At 43.1% G+C, this 18,394-nt stretch overlaps 1 protein-coding gene across 2 annotated transcripts; it reads left to right on the plus strand.

Annotated features, from left to right (window-relative positions):
• The first annotated feature begins 2,399 nt into the window (after window positions 1-2,399).
• Window positions 2,400-17,612, plus strand: pgfa (placental growth factor a). 2 transcript variants are annotated; one of them, XM_083790902.1, is made up of 7 exons: window positions 2,400-2,542; window positions 8,852-8,885; window positions 9,003-9,199; window positions 10,421-10,500; window positions 10,638-10,673; window positions 11,770-11,841; window positions 16,998-17,612. In XM_083790902.1, the coding sequence occupies exons 1-7, from the start codon at window positions 2,492-2,494 to the stop codon at window positions 17,017-17,019; spliced, it is 492 nt and encodes a 163-aa protein (XP_083647028.1). In that variant the 5' UTR covers window positions 2,400-2,491; the 3' UTR covers window positions 17,020-17,612. The 2 variants fall into 2 exon arrangements, with proteins under 2 accessions (XP_083647028.1, XP_083647029.1); XM_083790903.1 differs by having other exon boundaries at window positions 11,773-11,841.
• The last annotated feature ends 782 nt before the right edge of the window (window positions 17,613-18,394 follow it).

The following is an 18,394-nucleotide window of genomic DNA, read 5'->3' on the forward strand; positions in this document are numbered from 1 at the left end:
TTCCCAGGCACAGGAAGAAGCAGCTGTCTGTCTTGTCTGTCTGCCTGACCCCTGCCTGTGGGACCCTACGAGTGGGAGTGGGGACTCCTGAAAGCAACCGAGGCCTGCATGTCCCTTAGTTTAGGCCACTGTTTCCCGCGGACCAATTGTTATGGGTTGAGAGTAAATACCGGTATCTCCTTTTTCCGTTTTAAATATATATACAAGATTTGTTTTTAAAGGTTTAAACAAAGAAATCACAACTTTTCATCAATTAAAAATGATTCAATTCAACTAAAAGAAGTAGTGAAAATAGTAGATCTACAAACTCTATACAAGCTTGTAGATCTGCTATTCTCACTAGATTGAGTCCCGGGCAAACGTTTAATTTCTCTTTTGGGTCTTGAGCTAAGATGTTTGGGAACCACTGGGTTCTACTGAGAGACGATAGTTTGAATGTCGGGGTTATAATAGTACACCAGGGATGTTGCATTTTCTTGGCCGTGAAGATTTGTCAACTTGCAAACATGCATGCACGCACGCACGCACACACCACACCACACATTTGCATGTGTGACTTCTCACATGCCCTATTCATTATTTATAAATTCATCAAAGTCATGTGCAAGGTTAGGAAAATATGGCACCTAAAAACAACAGATCTGCAAACCAACAATGCATTGTGAAGCAACATATTGTTAGCTTGTAGATCTGTTCTTTTTTTGCAAGAAAAACAGTCCGCCACCCTACAGTATATAAATGAGGCTTGAAAAGGCCAAGTATCGCAGTCAGTGTGTGGGGGGGCCTGGCATCATCCGTCTGCGTTATCTTCTCTGCAGACGCTTGTTTTATAAAACACACCAGCCCTAATTGGTCTGTAAATCACCCAGGCTGTAAAAACACATCTGAGACCTTTGTAATAAATGTACGATGGGGGTGTTGGCACTGCCTTACTTACGAGTCGTGTGCTGTGAGCTGAACCAACGTGGCTATTCCATAATAAGGAGTGGCACTCACATGAAGCACCTGGTTGTAATAAAGAACATCGTCGAGAGTTGGCATCGGGTTGCTTGACTGTAAATCAGAGTGGACTCCGCTTGGACCTGTCCTGGACCAATGCCCAGTTTGCAGAAAAAGATAAAAATGAACCGCAATGATGCCAATGACTTATAAATGGGGTGAATGTACTTATTATGCAAGTAAATCATATAGAGCAGTGTTATGTCAGTGACAAAAAGTTAAAATGAAATCCATCACTAATGATGGTATCGGCCTATGACTAAATGAAAGTGGAACAATGCCCTTTAGGTGGTGGGGTGGCACCACAATGAGTCCAATATGTAGCTATATAATGTAAGTCAATCATGTAAAGGAACGTTTTGTCAGAGGCATAATAATAAAATAGACCATCATCACTAATGATGGCAGACATGTTATCTGTGGCGAACATGACAGTGCATAAACACAGCTTAAGTCAGGAATGAAGGAGGCTCTTTCACAGACATTCTGCTCATATTTGGAACGGCGGAGATGATAACCTCGGATTCGTAACCTGGTGCCCAGACCATACACACCACCATCTGGGGGCCTGGGGTATTATAAACAGTGTAATCTCAGCTGGTAAAGCCACATCCCAAATGGAGGGTTTAGTTTAGAGAGTAATGTGTGACCCCCGACCCCTTCCGTCTTATATATTTAAGAATTGTAATCGGCATGATGACCCGAGGGCAGAGAATCAAGGGATGGATCCCTGTATCCATCCCATCCAGCCTATATGTTGGATGCTTGGCTCCATCAGTGAGTCCCAAAGTGGACAAGTTTTCAAATAATAAGCCCTGATTATAAATGTTTAAAAGAGGGGGGGGGGGGGGGGGTGGAAATAGTTGCTTCTGCTTCAGCTCACAGGGCACAGTCCGTAAGTAACAGTTTTTCATATGGACCTATAGTCTGAAATAAAGATTGATTGTTAAAACATCAGAAAATACACATAGATCTGTCTGTCTTTATAGTCTTAAAGGTGGGGTAAGTGATATTTTTTGATATGACAAAAACGTTTTCATTTCTATAATCTATATGAATGGCCGATGTTTCAGTGGAACCAGAAAACCACGCCCACTGCTATGCCCTATATATGTTTTAAGTGCGCCGTCGCGTATAAGTTTGAAAGTGTGTGTGTGTGTGTGTGTGTGTGTGTGTGTGTGTGTGTGTGTGTGTGTGGGGGGGGGGGGGGGGGGTACATATAGGGGGGGTGGGGGTGTACATAGAGAAAGAGGCTGTGCGCCAGAGGGTTGATTATTTTAGCCTACTGATGCTCCGCTGTGACGCGCAGCCCTCGTGCGCGCTCTCGCTAGGAGCGCAGAGAGAAAATGCGCCTCTCCTCTCATCTGGACCCATAAATACGTCCAGCTTTTCCGTTACTTTTGACCTTTATTTATTTTTCCTTTCTTTCTTTTTTTTTTAGCCTATACTTTCAAAGCTGGGGTTGCCCCTGAGCCCATTTGTTTGTGGTAGAATGAAAAGTTTCATCGGCGTCGCAGTTCTCCTGCAACTGATACCTGCGCAGGTAGGCCAACTCTGCAACTACACATGCAAACTTTATAATATTTTATATAATGGGACATTGAAAACGTAAAACTACAACTATGCAGAGCTTGAATCGTTAGCTTTAATGCGTATGGATAGCTAGGCCTACAGTAGGCCTACATGAGGGATTAAATACCAGTAGGCTATATGTGCTTAATGTATAGACCATGTGTAAATGATTAGTAGATTTGATTGAATTGCTCATCTCTAAAATCTGGTAAAACGTTCATCTCGGTCTTATTAGTTCTTGAAGGCGTTTCTTACGCCTTGACTTCTCTTTCTCCTTGTGACTCTTATGATGAGAGCACTTCACGTGAAATACGAAGATATAATTGGAGTCACATTTGAATAGCCTTCTGGGGGAATAACCACAACCCTTAGCATTTTAACAGAGACCTTTGCAGCTTAATATTGAATGACTGCGTGGCATTTTAAGGCTCTCTTGTTGTGTTGTCTGTTGTGTCGTGTTAAATTGAATGCACAAGCTGTTTACAGTGACTATATGCTAGCTATCATTCACATGCGCACATATTTACACAAGTGGCCTTTGCAGCGGCAGGCAGCTGCAGGCAGCAGGGTCCAGCTGGGCCAGGAACTCTGCATGTTTAGATCCAGTTCAAGATATAGGGGTTAAATTAGGGGCCTAGACCTATTCTGAACTTCTTTCAGTGGGCTATACAAGGACACCCAGTTTTGATATGCAATTGAATGGACCATGACAAATTAAAGGTAGGGTAGCCTACCCATAGGGGTAGTGATTTTTATTCATGTATTATCATTTATTTGTTAATTGATTCTGATAGTAGATAGTAGATTATTTTTTACAGTAACATATACTGTTTCTCCAGCTCTTTAGTGAACAAAAAAAAAAAAGCATTTTCAGGTCAGGATACCAATTTCATGCAGAGAAGCCATACAGGATACTGCAGGACAAACAAGTGCAATTGTGGAAGTGGAACCAAGTGGAAGTGATGAGTGTTGACACAAAGAAATGAGCAGACAAACTGATACTGCAGCACTGAAGCTGATACATTGGGTAGTCTCTCCTGATTGGCTGAAATCTGCAACCCTCAAAAAATTGAAATTTCTGTTTATTAACCCATTTTGGTGACAGCATCATGTTATGCTTTAGCTATTTAAAAATAGCAGATCTACAAGCTCGTATCGCGCCACTCGGTGGCGCGATATGAGCTTGTAGATCTGCTATTTTTGAAAAATCGAAGAGCGACTGACATTTTTTGAATCTGATCTCAGGTCAGAATGGGTTCATCAGACCAGTGTGTGTCCGGCGGAAACCTCGTATGAATCTGATCTCAGGTCAGAATGGGTTAAAGAGCTGGAGAGACAGATACTCTCTCTATGTCGTCCTAAGAGACGAGCCCTCCATCGTTGCTTCCAGTCATCCCGGTTCTCATGCATATAGAGCCAGTTCGTTGGTGCTTTGCGCTTCTGCGTCTTTCTTGAGTACATCCACATATGTTAATGTTGGACGTTCTCGTGACCCGTGCCCGTGTGTTGGTTCCCACAGCACTATAACTTGCTGGCTGGAAACTCTTGGTGTCTTTGGCAGTGTCCTGCTATAGTCTCATTCTCCTGGATGCTATTTTCTGGCTCACCCTTGGCATTCCATCACACAGATTCATGTTGGTAACATTCTGGTGTATAGCACCTATCTATACTTCTGCAGGGTTGGCTTCAGGGTCCAGCATTCACTGCCGTATATAGGAGAACAGACTCTACCGTTGTGTATAGAAGCTGAGCTTGATTCAACGGGGGAGATTGGAGTTCCATACGCTGGCCCTCCATGCAAGTGCCTTCCTCACTTTAAGATCTTGTTCAGTTGAGTTGACCCATGAGCCTATAGGTACTTGAAGTCCTTGACTTCCTTAGTAGTGCCTTCTGTTGTTGTCAGAGATGGATGTTCCAAAGTGATGTTATAGTTGATAACATCAGTTTTCCTTGGCATTCAGCCGAAGACCAACCTTGGCACACTCTGCCTCAACTCTGGTTTAGGAGTTTTCCTGAGCTTAATTGTTCCACGTGGTCGGAGAGCAGGCTGATGCCGTCCGCATAGTCCAGGTCTGTCTGTGGGGTGTCGTCTTGACCTCCTTGCGGTATTATCCCATTCTGACCCGAGATCAGATTCATACGAGGTTTCCACTGGACACACACTGGTCTGATGAACCCATTCTGACCTGAGATCAGATTCTAAAAATGTCAGTCGTTCTTCGATTTTTCCAAAAATAGCAGACCTACAAGCTCGTATCGCGCCACTCGGTGGCGCGATATGAGCTTGTAGATCTGCTATTTTTCAATAGCTAAAGCATAACATGATGCCAACACCAAAATGGGTGCCCGGTCAGAATGGGTTATGGTGAGGCCAAGATAGTGCTCTCGTCCACTGATGGCCTTCCTAATTAGCGCGTAGTCCAGGGCTATGACAAAGAGCTACAGTAGGGTGTGCCCTTGCAGTACCCCAGCCAAGATGTCACAATCTATCAGGCTCCTGTTCCACCAAAATAACTTTGGTTCTAGAACTGGTTCCGTTCTAGATTCTTGCTTTCAAGGAACCCTTTTTTGGTTCCAGTTCAGAACCAACTTTCATGGTTCTTCTGAACCAATTCATTTTCAGTGCAAACACTCTGAACTTGTTCAATATTAGGCGGGGGAAAATGATCTCGGACCCCAATTTATACTGGAAAGTGTCCATTTAATAATGATAATAATAATTAATTGCATTTTTATAGCGCTTTTCCAAGTGCTCAAAGTGCTTTACAATGTTTCATTCATTCATTAATTCATTCATTCATACATTTAGTCCATTCAGTGTCAATTTAAATCTGAGTGTATCTAATAGTTGTACACTCTCAATGTCTCAAAAAAGTATTTGGATCCCTGGTGGAGAAACAGCTATTATATAGGCTATATTGAAGAATGAGAGTGATGTGATAAACAATTAAGCTCAAACAAGACGGTACAACAACTCTTTATGTTGAGTAAGTTGGAGGCAGTTGTATCCCCTTTATTCTCCTCAGAACACATTAATCTGGTCTGCTTAGCTGCTCCCCAGCTGGAGCTTTGTATAAGAACATCGGCTAGGCTGCTAGGTCTATAACTGGCTTCAATGAAAATGTAAATGTCTGGATTCTTTCAAACAAGTTGTGATCTTCTTAATCCTACTCTATACTTTCTCACACGACGGTGTCGCTCCCGAATATATCTGAGTTTCAATATATCAGAGTTATTTTAAAACAGTTTGACTGTTTTACACGCTTAACCCGCATTTGAATCAACCCCCCTTCACTGCCGAGATTGTTGTATTACCTTTAGAGCATACGCTGAATTATTTGGGCTTTTAATCCGCGAAACTCCAGCAAAAAAAGCTCCCGTGGTTTGTTATGATCCGAGTGTATCATCCACCATCTTGGTGCACCCGGAAGACGCACACAAGACTGGTCTCAATGAGGCGTTGCACCCCATGCATTTCCATTGGCCTCAATTTCCCAGAAGCCCTAGCAGCCCACAGCATGTGACGATTTCCGGTTTCGTCATCAAAACAAAACCATCTATTCTCTATCTCCGCGACGAAGACGGATTTTCTTTTTATTTATTACAATACAGCGGATTAAACACATAGAACAAATGGCGGGTATAGCGGGTTTGGCAGCGACATTAACCTGGAGTAATCCATTCCCGGCACGGAAACATGTTGAACCATGCATCTTCCAGCTGGTTTGTACAGAGGCCACAGCTCCCTTAGCCTGCATGGTCCCATGGGTGTGGGTGTGTGTGGGTGTGATGCTCTCCCAGGTGTTTCCTTTTTCCTATAATGCCCTCTGACCCTTGACCCCTTGGGGGGGGGGGGGGGGGGGGCGGGTGCTATGCAGAGCACAGTCATATACTGTACACACCACTGTTTATCAACATCGTGTCCGGGGACCTCCATCGGTCCAAATGGACACTCAACAGGTCTGTCATTTCAGAGAGGGTACAAATGGAACCGAGTTAAATGGACAATGAGGATTTCTCAGTGTAGATTTGGGTTGCAGACCAGTGATTCTCAACCTTTTTAAAGGTCAGCTTGATATGCATTGACCCATTCTGACCTGAGGTCAGATTCATACGAGGTTTCCGCCGGACACACACTGGTCTGATGAACCCATTCTGACCTGAGATCAGATTCTAAAAAAATGTCAGTCGTTCTTCGATTTTTTTAAAATAGCAGACCTACAAGCTCGTATCACGCCACTCGGTGGCGCGATATGAGCTTGTAGATCTGCTATTTTTAAATAGCTAAAGCATAACATGATGCTGACACCAAAATGGGTGCCTGTTCAGAATGGGTTAAACCACAGACCCCCATGTGCTACAATTTATCTTTGGGACCCCAATCTATATCGTAATGTCCTCAGTGTTATCAGGTCGATTTGGTTCCTTTCATACCCTCTCGGAGATGTTAACCTGAGAACCAGTGGTGAACACCGTCCGCTATGACTGAACTCTATATTGCAGCCGGAGAGTAGAACTCTACTCTAGTCTAGAGTTCTCAAACCCGACCCGGCCCAAAAACGTCAGGTCGGCTCCATGAAGAAATAAATCTTTAAAAAAAAATATATATATATATAGAAATAATAGTTCTGTTCTGTCTGTTTGTGTATTTATATCTATCATGAAGATGGTGCTCACTGGCATTTCACTTTTACTATATATATGTATAGAGTTCTCAAATTCTGCCCAAACTCGACCCGACCCGACGCTTTAGGGCCAGGTTGGGCATAAAATCTATGCTAATTACTCGGGCTGGGCCTTGGCCCAGATCAGTTAGGGCCTTAATTCAACTCCCCCCAGTGGGAGCTGCAACTTTACTACTTAAAAGAACCTCCTTTGAAGGTGGATAATGAGTGCTGTATCGTTGCAAGTAATCAAGCCCCCTTCCCAGCTTCACTCTGAGACAGAAACAGTCATTCCTGATCTCATGCAAATCTGTCTTTTTATGAATTGAAAACAACTTCATTGCCTGGATCGTGGCCAGAAAGTCACGTTTGATCTCATCTGGAGTTCAGGAAACGCATGTAAATCTGTCTTTTTATGAATTGAAAACAAATTAATGATTTGAAAACAACTTCATTGCCTGATCGTGGCCAGAAAGTCACATTTGATCTCATCTGGAGTTCAGGAGACACAAAGACTGCGTGGGCCTTGACTGGAATACACAGAGGCATCAGACTTTGAACAAAACTGAAATTGTCTGAATCCTATAGAATGAATAGAAGGATCTAATTATGGCCTCCTGCGTGTCTCTAGGGTGCATGGTTTGCCTTAAACAGAATAAAGTTCACGGAAATCTAATGTGACATTTAGAAAACATATAACGAGGGAGAGAGAGATACATATATATGCGGTATCTCCTGTATTAGTCACCAGAATAAAGTTCATAGAAAATGGATGTGACATTTAGAAATAAGACAACGAGAGAGAGAGAGAGACGGAAACAGAGAGAGAGAATTATAGTTACATATATGCAGTATATAAGTTAGAATATATGTGCAGGTTTGACCCTAGAAGTAATGAAAACAGCTGTGTGATCTGTTGGGAGGAAAGAGTTATTAGTACTGCTCGAAAACATTTGACCTGACAGCTATACTGTAGTTGCTTGTTCATGGCTCTGATTGTGTGTGTGTGTGTGTGTGTGTGTGTGTGTGTGTGTGTGTGTGTGTGTGTGTGTGTGTGTGTGTGTGTGTGTGTGTGTGCGTGTGCGTGTGCGCGTGTGTGTGCGTGTGTGTGTGCGCGCAAACATATTATAACACACCCTTGTTGGTATTATTTGAAGTGCAGTCTTTGCCTGAAAATCGATAATAGTATTATTGATGCTTTTGATAGTCTGACAACATATAACAATGATATAACACACTTTAAACTACTCAAAAGTTATTGAATTATTGTCACTATAAATACTGCAGATTTCAAATCGATTGGCATCATTTGAATATGTTTATAGTCATTATTCATTAGTCATTTCTCATTACCTATTAAACAACAACTCATACCTCCTAGTAGCACACGGTTAGTATTACCTTTGCCACCAGAGGGCGGTCTTCAATTGCAAATCATACTGCTCCTCTCAGTTACAGTATAATCATGTTCATCTCATCTCACAGATGTCTGTACTGTGCTCTGTTCATTGGACAGTCACATATATAGGGGCTTGTGTCAGATTATTACCCGGATAAAAAGAAAGACTGAATGTGTTTAAAGATTATTCTTTCTTGTTTTGGTGTTCATAATACAGGACTCCCTCCCTTCATCAGAAGTCCCCCCAAAAAGTAAGGACCATGGATGCATAATAATTACAAAATTATCATAATGCATTAATCATCAGCGCCGCCCCTAAATGCGAATGGAGCAATAATGAGAGAGTTCCTCCTCTGCCATCGTTGCAGTAGTGCTGTTCCATGAGGTGTGGAGGCGGAGCATGTGTCGTCCCATGGAGCGATTGGTGGATGTAGAGCAGGAGTACCCGGGAGGGGTGGAGCATATGTTTAGCCCCGCCTGTGTTCCACTTTGGCGATGTTCTGGCTGCTGCGGAGATGCCAACCTGGAGTGCCAGCCAACACTCGTACGCAACATCACTCTGCAGGTGTGTGAGTACTGTAACGAAGGGTTTCTCGAGGAACCCCAGTTAGTTAGGCCACGGACCCCATTTTGATGACTATGTATCGCCGGGACCCCAATCTAAAATGTAAAATCTTCAGTATTCATTTAACTCCGACAGTGCACAAATGGAACCAAATGGACAGGTCTATTTGGTTCCATTTGTACATTTGTGCCACTCAAGGACCCCTAGCCGGTCGTTGAGTGGTCCACTTTGATAACCACTGCTTTAAAGGTATATTCAGTGATTTCACTTAATTCAAATATCATTTATTTTTTTGTTTTGTTGTGATAATCCTCCCTACTATAGAGTGTGCTGAGGCCTCCCTGTCCCCAGTTAACCCCTGGGGGTCAAAAAACCTTAGGTTTCGTTTTTGACTCTCTATCCTGATCCCACAGCCAAAAACGAAACCTACGGTTTTTTTGAGTGAAATCACTGAATATACCTTTAACGGTCAGTCACCCTCACACATTATAAAATTGATACCTTCCACGTTTCACTTGAATGCACAGTATCAGAAAAGTAAGACGCGCAACAGACCAGCACTTAACTTAAAACTCCTTCCCTGCTGCCACTAGATGGCGCTAAATGGCTCGGACTGCCACGGTTTTCAGCCTGCATGGCACATTAAAGGGACACTTCACCCTTTTTGCAAAAATATATATGTTAATGACGTTTAGAAGCTTTAGAACACTTTCCTGGGGGTCTTTATGTGTGTAATATGTGGTTTTAGATATTTTAGATTGTAGCAGTGAGCCTGTTGGCTCTGATGTCATGGACACTGGGCTCACTTCCTTCCTGGACTACATGTTGTCTCAGTAAGACAGCTCTCCCCCTATCCACAAGGAGGAGCAGTGCACCAAAGAATTATGGGAATTGTAGTCCAGGAAGGTAGTGAGACCAGTGTCCATGACATCAGAGACAACAGGCTCACTGCTACAATCTAAAATATCTAAAACCACATATTACACACATAAAGACCCCCAGGAAAGTGATCTAAAGCTTCTAAACGTCATTAACATATATTCTTTTGCAAAAAGGGTGAAGTGTCCCTTTAAGAACATTACAGTATGAAAACAGTGGTGGCAACACATTCCGAGCTTGTAATGATGAAGAGCATGTCGGCTTATGTGCACGTGTGTGAGCTTTTTGCATAGATTTGTGGGATAGTTTCGTAGAACTTCTCCTTGTCCTTTCCCGTCGTAGCTGTTGAGGATTACTCCATCTGAGAGATCCGGACGTTATGTGGAGCTCACCTTTGTGGAGCACGAGGAATGTGAGTGCAGGTAGGTGCTGATGAATAACACCTGGGAACAATCCCTCAAATGCCATTCACAAGTTATTTCCCTATGAGAAGGACCTGCCAATGCAGACCATAAGTGAGTTAAGTAACCTACATTAATTGTTTTCTGCTGTTTTTCAGACCCCGGCGGCAATTAATACATATGAATAGTCGAAGGTGAGTAGAAAGACATTTCTGGATATCTCAATGCTAAATAAATTTAGTTCACATTTGCAGTATGATTCTAACGCGTGAATACATTTTGGACACAGGAGTCCATGTAAACACAATTATAAAATAATTGAAGTTTTTCCTGAAAACTTAGGTCACGATTTAGAAGGCTGTTTAGAATCAGCCTCACTGCCTCAGGTCTAAATGGGTTCAGCATACAATTTCATCCACTCTACATAGAGTTTTGAAAGATACAGTATATTTCTTTTCTGCAAAGCATATTTCTGCCAATTGTATAACATTTATCATTTCTGATTGGGTGGGCAGCATTTTTAACCCATTCTGAACGGGCACCAATTTTGGTGTTAGCATCATGTTATGCTTTAGCTATTGAAAAATAGCAGATCTACAAGCTCATAGCGCGCCACCGAGTGGCGCGATACGAGCTTGTAGGTCTGCTATTTTTGAAAAATCGAAGACACTTTTAGAATCTGATCTCAGGTCAGAATGGGTTAATAATGAAACTGTCAGGATGTAATTGACATTTTTTTAATCTGATCTCAGGTCAGAATGGGTTAAAGGAATTTAGACCCGGCTGAACACTGTGTGCCATCAGTGCTGTGGTCAGATACTGTGGTCTTGATGGAAATCGGGTATACTGTTGGTCAAAGAAGGAGAAGATAGATAGATAGATGGATAAACTGATATGATGATATCCCCCCATATATTAGTCCCTCCTGGGGCAGGCTAAAACATGACAAAACAAACAGTGTAGAGCATACTGTAGCACGTCCGATTTGTTATATTGCCTCTCTTACAGTATATTAGAATAAAAAAGTACCCGAAGGCTCTCAGTTTTCAGAACTTGAGAGCCGGCATCATTCTCTTGATGTTGAACTCTTTGGAGCCGTGCACATAGAGTTATGGCCGTGCACCCTGGCAGGTTCGTTGTATCGTTCATTTTGACAGAAGGTGTGCTCGCATTCCTCCTAGTTTGTTTAGCTGTATGTAACCACCAGCAAATGCATGACAAAGGACTCATATCATGCAGCATCATCATTCTTCAGAGTTCTGTACATTTATTATGTTTATTGATTCCCAGCAGCAGTCAGTCTGTGAGGAACAGACCGAGGAGGAGGAGGAAACACAGGAGAAAACTAAAAGACTGTGGCAAGTAAGAAAGAGATGATTTATCGGCGTGAGTTGGATCATACTGTCCTTCACACACTCTTTCTGTATCTATCTGTCTGTATCTTCTATTTCTCTTGCTCTCACATATCGTTGCTGTCAGGCAGAAACCTCTTATCTCTATGTTCTAACTTTTTGTGTTTTACTTTTTTCCTAAATTAATACCCTACAACGCCTATGTGATCATTCTACATGCAGCATCACACAGAAGCATCGAAAGCATCCACACGGCCATGTTTCGAACTGCTACTTTTGATATTTTTGCATTTGAATCCTACAAACGTACAGTTTTGGACACATGAGGTTTACATCCGACACACCCGACGATATAGTCACACACACACGCACGCACGCACGGTCGCACACACTCACAACCCCTTCACACAGTTGCTTCACACAGTTGCTTGTCACACAAATTTATTTTCCAGACAAATGACTGAAAACTAATTTCTTTTTTTTCCTCTTACATCCCCCCCAGCTATTAATCTCACATGTACAGTACCACATTTTCACAACTTTTGTTTAACTACATTGCAAAAGTACCATACTGTACTTTTCATGTAAACAAGCATCAGCTGGTCACAGACACACACACACACACACACACACACACACACACACACACACACACACACCTCCCCTCTGCAGTGCTCTAAGATGAAAGTGACTGCAGTCACTTCCCTCCAAAAGCCATTTATTACATCGCTTTAAATTGTCACCTGTTTGAATCAATTGAAATCGATTTACGATACATCGCTTACATGCCTAACGCGATGCATCGCGTTATTAACTTGGAAATCTGTCATTTGTGATGAGCGACATCATCCTGCACCAAAGTATAAAATATGCTTGCTTAACCCATTCTGACCGGGCACCCATTTTGGTGTTGGCATCATGTTATGCTTTAGCTATTGAAAAATAGCAGATCTACAAGCTCATATCGCGCCACCGAGTGGCGCGATACGAGCTTGTAGGTCTGCTATTTTTGAAAAATCGAAGAGCGACTGACATTTTTAGAATCTGATCTCAGGTCAGAATGGGTTCATCAGACCAGTGTGTGTCCGGCGGAAACCTCGTTATGAATCTGATCTCATGTCAGAATGGGTTAATTAATCTCTTGTGACACCGACAGCAGTATGAATCAGGCCTTTGGCTTCAACATTCAGACATGTGTGGGTACATTAAGTAATAAGCACTGTCTGTGCTGTGGGACGAGACGGTGCAGCCGTGTCACATTACCTCTCAGCTGTCCTTCTTGGCCGACATGCATTATGATCTAGTGGCCACAGATGGCCATGTTGTGTTTTTGTGTCCAAGGATGCCCAATATTTAGAATCAAACAAAATCATTTCTCAATGCCACTATGACTCTGAGAGTGTGAAAGATTGACCTGAGATCAGATTCATACGAGTTTTCCACTGGACACGCACTGGTCTGATTAACCCATTCTGACCTGAGATCAGATTCTAAAAATGTCAGTCGTTCTTCGATTTTTCAAAAAATAGCAGACCTACAAGCTCGTATCGCGCCACTCGGTGGCGCGATATGAGCTTGTAGATCTGCTATTTTTCAATAGGTAAAGCACGACATGATGCTGACACCAAAACGGGTGCCCGGTCAGAATGGGTTAAATGTCAAAGCAGGATACAGTCTGTTATCTACATCTAGGCCGTACTTGTTATTCTGATTCTTCCTGATAAAGCCCAGGGTGTACTGATGGATTCATAACACGGCATTCTACTTCCCTGTCAGTATTATTAAACCCCCTTTTGGAACTTGAAACAATCTTATCTGGTCTTTTGAGCAGACCAAAAGATGATTCTCTTTATCTCAAGAATGAAAATCTAAACCCAGCCTGAACCCGCAGAATTAATTGGGGAATTCAGCTCAGACAGACATAATGTCCTGTCGTCGTGTGGTTCACGGAAAGCCTGCCCTATTTTAACCCGAAGCATATTATGTAACGCGGACAGGGAAATTGGCTCAGTCATAAGAAAGGTCTGTCAAGGCTTCCTGGAACATTGCGCCATTGTCTTTGTCTTAAGCTTAATTAATGCTCCATTGCATAGTGGTGTCTCTTCAGGCCAACGTCTCGTGGCATGGTGTTAAATCATTAGGAAAAGTGGTTCTTGTCGACAAGAGACGCCATCGTATGACGGACTATAAATTTGGCTTTGCGTTGAGGAGAGCTGTGTAGGGAAGGGTGTTTTATCGTGGCTGACAAACGGTACAGTAGCTCCCACAGAGCAGGGCCGAAGGAGAAAACACAGGAAGGGCGCCACCAACTGTGTCAACTAGATAGATAGATAGATAACCGCTGTGCAACTGTTGTCTTACATGCACATTTTGACACTCATTGCCCTCCCACTTAAACTCTATTCCAAAAATGTAAAGACAAGATCCAATCTCCTATAGTTTAGCTAATGCATTGTTTGCTTGAAGATTATTTCTTGTCGGCAAGCATGAAGGCAAACACCTTCATGCTACAGAGAATAAAGTGGACTTTAGTTTATTATTTAAACTTTAAAGCATGGAAGCGTCTTGGACTCTGGTTGGTTTAGTTTACTCAGTTTATTCAGCTTCCCCATTAGCTGTTATACATGGCAACGGCTACTCTGGACAAAGGCTCAATTAAGAGGCTGGTGACACCTACTGTATATGGTTACAGCCAGACTCCATCATCGAGCACATTTTGTTTTGTTTTTGTAAAAGTGTATGAACATTCTTCTCTGTGATGATTTGGTGGAGGGGTGCCCCCTGTTGCTTGTGAGTCCATTGAGCAATGGCGATAATAAGCTTGAGTCACAGTTAGCCAACCAGCTCAGTGGCCTTGTGGTTAGAGTGTCCGCCCTGAGACTGGGAGGTTGGGGTTCAATTCAATCCCCAGCCGGGTCATACCAAAGACTGTAAAAAATGGGACCCAATGCCTCCCTGCTTGACACTCAGCATCAAGGGTTGGATTGGGGGTAAGTCCCTGTGACATACTAGCGTCATGTCCAGGGGGTGTACTTGTACATCAAGCTGCCTCACGCTACAGAAACAGGAGATTCTGCCCTATGGGCCTCATGGCTCGGCAAGGCTACTTTACAGTTAGCCAAATGACTCTGCCGTCTGCCTGTTGTAATGGGACTAGATGGCGTCACCCGTGGCCTCGTTAAGCTGGCGTTCCTTCAGTTATCTGCCTCCTGGTCCTGTGTTCCTCTCGCAAACAATGGTTTACTGGTCTTGTTGTCAGATAGAGACATCTGAAGTAATGAACATTTTGTGTTTTTGTGTCTAATCTGATGATTATTCTCAGCGAGGTGCTGATACACTCTGGCTTTTGTTTGCTTTACCTGTTTACCTTTTGGGGTTTGATTGATTGGATAATTTATTAGACAGAAATCTAACAGCAACATAGTACAGTTAAACACTTATAATCCAAAAGGGATAGCACCAAAACAAGTCCTTGCGGGAAAGGTGGGTGATCATTGTCTCCACCAGGCCGAAGGCATGGGGGGAGAGTATGTTTTGCACTCCGTCCGTCCGTCCGTGTGTGTGTGTGTGTGTGTCCGTCCGTCCGTGTGTCTGTGAGCAGCTAATCTCGGCCACCGTTAACCCGGTCGATGCCAAATTTTGCACACACACTCCCTGGATGCCAACGATGAACCTCTGCCCCAAAATTTCCAGAACGGCCTGTTATAGCGCCACCAGGAGGCCGCTTTGTGCAAAACAAGTTTTTGCACAGTACACCTACAGATTTTGTCCAAACATCGCGCAAATTGGTACACAGTCTCTCTAGAGCCATTCAACGAAACGGGTCTTTCAGATTTCTCAGACTCCATCCTGATTGGTTAAGATTGGCTTCCAAAGTTCACAGGAGTGCTCAGTTTCAAACAAAATGCTGCAAATCATGAACACATCGCGTGATTTCCGTGAAATTGTGCACGCACATTCCCACTAGGCCGAGGAAGAAATGCCACATGAACAATTTCAACTCAGCCTCAAGGTGGCGCCATAACTGGCCGAAAAGTGTTTTTGTAATTTACTTTTGTTGCCCTTTTATCCAATCACCAGATGAAGGCAAGCTGCAATGTCCTACATTCCTATCCTGGTGGAGACCTGTGCCCAGAAGGGCACTTTTTCTAGTTTCCTCTCCCTTGTGCCTGCTGAAAGGTGGATTTTCAGGCCTGTTTTAAAAGATGCAAGTCACCTGCATTTTTTGAAGGGAAGGGGTCAGGGCATTCCACGCTTGAGTGGCAGTGCTCTAGAAGGAGAATGTACCCATATTTGTTTTGAAAGTGGGTGGTACCAGATCGTTGTTCTCGCTCCCTCTAGTACAGGGTTCCCCAATAGGCGGCCCGCGGGCCATTTGCGGCCCACAGAGCGCCCCCTTGTGGCCCATGAAAGAATTTCCAAAAAAAAAAGAAGGGTCCCAGATATAAATGGCATTAAATGGGGGTCAGTAGCCTATGCATGTCAAACTGGGCATCCTTTTCAAATGGGGTCTTGCCCTGAAAATGAATTTTCAGGGCAAGACCTCGACCTCGCGCGTGCAGACTCGGCCCCCAGCCTGGTACGCCAGTCAAAATATGGCCCTTGAGGAAAATTAATTGGGGAACCCTGCTCTAGTATTAGGGAGTTAGTCAGGTGTACAGGCACTGAGGGCATTGAGGGCAAGGCTGCATTTACAGAATAGATTCTGAAAATGCGCTTATTCAGGAAATCCCTTTTTATAATGGCCTTTTTAAAATGAGTAGATTAGTAGAATGTCCTTTTTTTAAATTAGTAGATTGTTGTGTATAATTTTTGTTTTATATTTTATTGTTTTATTTATTTATTTCAGGACCATATACCAGTGTCAACACCAATATTGTCTGTTCACAGCTTTGGCCATAATGTCATAACTGAACATTTTCCTGCTTGTGGTTTCATTTTTTGGTTTCCTGTCGACAGTTTCTCCAAAGTAAATAATGAAAACATTGCTAGCAGAACCTCATTGTGTACCGTATGGCACACCATGAGGTGCCGTATGGCACATTAAAGCTTTGTGCAATGTGCACAATAACATTGTGGGTCTTCAGTTTAGGATTTAACAGTGTAGTAGTAGTGATAGCACTGCAGTCCTGTTGTAACCTGTGTTTGTCTGATTGTGTACATCAGGTGTCAGCACCCACCCCCCTAGGACGATGTTGATTGATCCTGACGTCAGTTCAACGTGAAGAAACAACAGCTCTTTGGACCGGTCTCACACGCACGCACACACACACACACACACACACACACACACACACACACACACACACACACACACACACACACACACACACACACACACACACACACACACACACACACTGGTCAACCATGCATGGCTTTCTACAGCGTTATGCTGTTTATTCACATCCATGTATGCACCATGTATTCATGTCTCCAGACATGGTTTAAATTAAAATGTACATTATTTCTACAGTTGACAGTCATTCAGGTTGAGGGAGTATGTACTGTAGGTCCTCCTCCCTGTCCTGCTCCAAGGCTTTTGCTGGACAGTCACTATATGGACAACACTTAATTGTCTCACTACCCCCCTACCTACCAATTCACACCAGTTTGACCCAGACTGCTGCTGATGACATTTCCAAAACAGTTATTTTCATTAAAAAAAGATAATAATATAGGAAAGAAAACTAGATAAAGTGCCCCTCGGGGCACAGGTCTCCACCAGGCCAGGTCAGGTTGTGGCCTCCTGGTGGCGCTATAATAGGCCAATGTGAAAAGGGTGCCATTTCTTCTTATGCCTTGGATGGCAATTGGATGATTTGAGGCATTTTGTTCCAAAAATGTGTTTGGCAAAACGCCACCTGTTGGTGGCGCTATAACAGGCCAATGTGAAAAGGGTGGGATATATTCCTCAGCCTAGTAGGAAAGTCCTTGAAGGATTTCACGTAAATTACACGCTGCGTTCATGATTTGAGGCTTTTTGTTCCAAAGGGGACCAATCCTGCAAACTTTGAAAGCCAATGTTAGCCAATTCGGGTGGAATATGAAATATCAGACAGATCCGGCTTGAACACATGATTATAGAGATAGTGTGTAACTATTTGCGGGTTTTTTGGACAGAATCTAGCGGAGTAATATCCAAAAATGTGTTTTTTCAAAAGTCGGCCTCCTGGTGGCGCTATGACAGGCCGTTCTGGAAGGTTTTGTGCAGAGGTCGGAGTGTACGTGCAAAATTTTGCACCAACTGGGTTAACGGTGCCGGAGATTAGCTGTACACAGACGGACGGACACACACACGGACGGAGTGCAAAACATATATACTCTCTCCCCATGCCTTCGGCCTGGTGGAGACAATTATTAGAAGAAATTGCTGCATACTGATGGAATGCTAATATGACACTTATTGTGTCTTGTTGTGTCCAAGTTTCATCATGTCATGAAGATATTATTTATTGGCACTGTCATTGAACACATGTATTATTTAATCTACTCTGTGTAATTACTAATTACCGCCGGTATGGAATACTACAATTTAATGCTTGAATAAAATGTGTGTTAGA

Source organism: Protomyctophum parallelum (genome assembly GCF_964188405.1).
Source record: "Protomyctophum parallelum genome assembly, chromosome: 19".
NCBI classification, from domain to species: domain Eukaryota; kingdom Metazoa; phylum Chordata; class Actinopteri; order Myctophiformes; family Myctophidae; genus Protomyctophum; species Protomyctophum parallelum.

Coding starts and splice junctions, on each gene's coding strand:
- pgfa (XM_083790902.1), top strand. CDS start 2,492: ATGAAAAGTTTCATCGGCGTCGCAGTTCTCCTGCAACTGATACCTGCG. Junction 9,200..10,420: donor TACGCAACATCACTCTGCAG/GTGTGTGAGTAC, acceptor TTCCCGTCGTAG/CTGTTGAGGATTACTCCATC. Junction 11,842..16,997: donor AAACTAAAAGACTGTGGCAA/GTAAGAAAGAGA, acceptor TGTGTACATCAG/GTGTCAGCACCCACCCCCCT.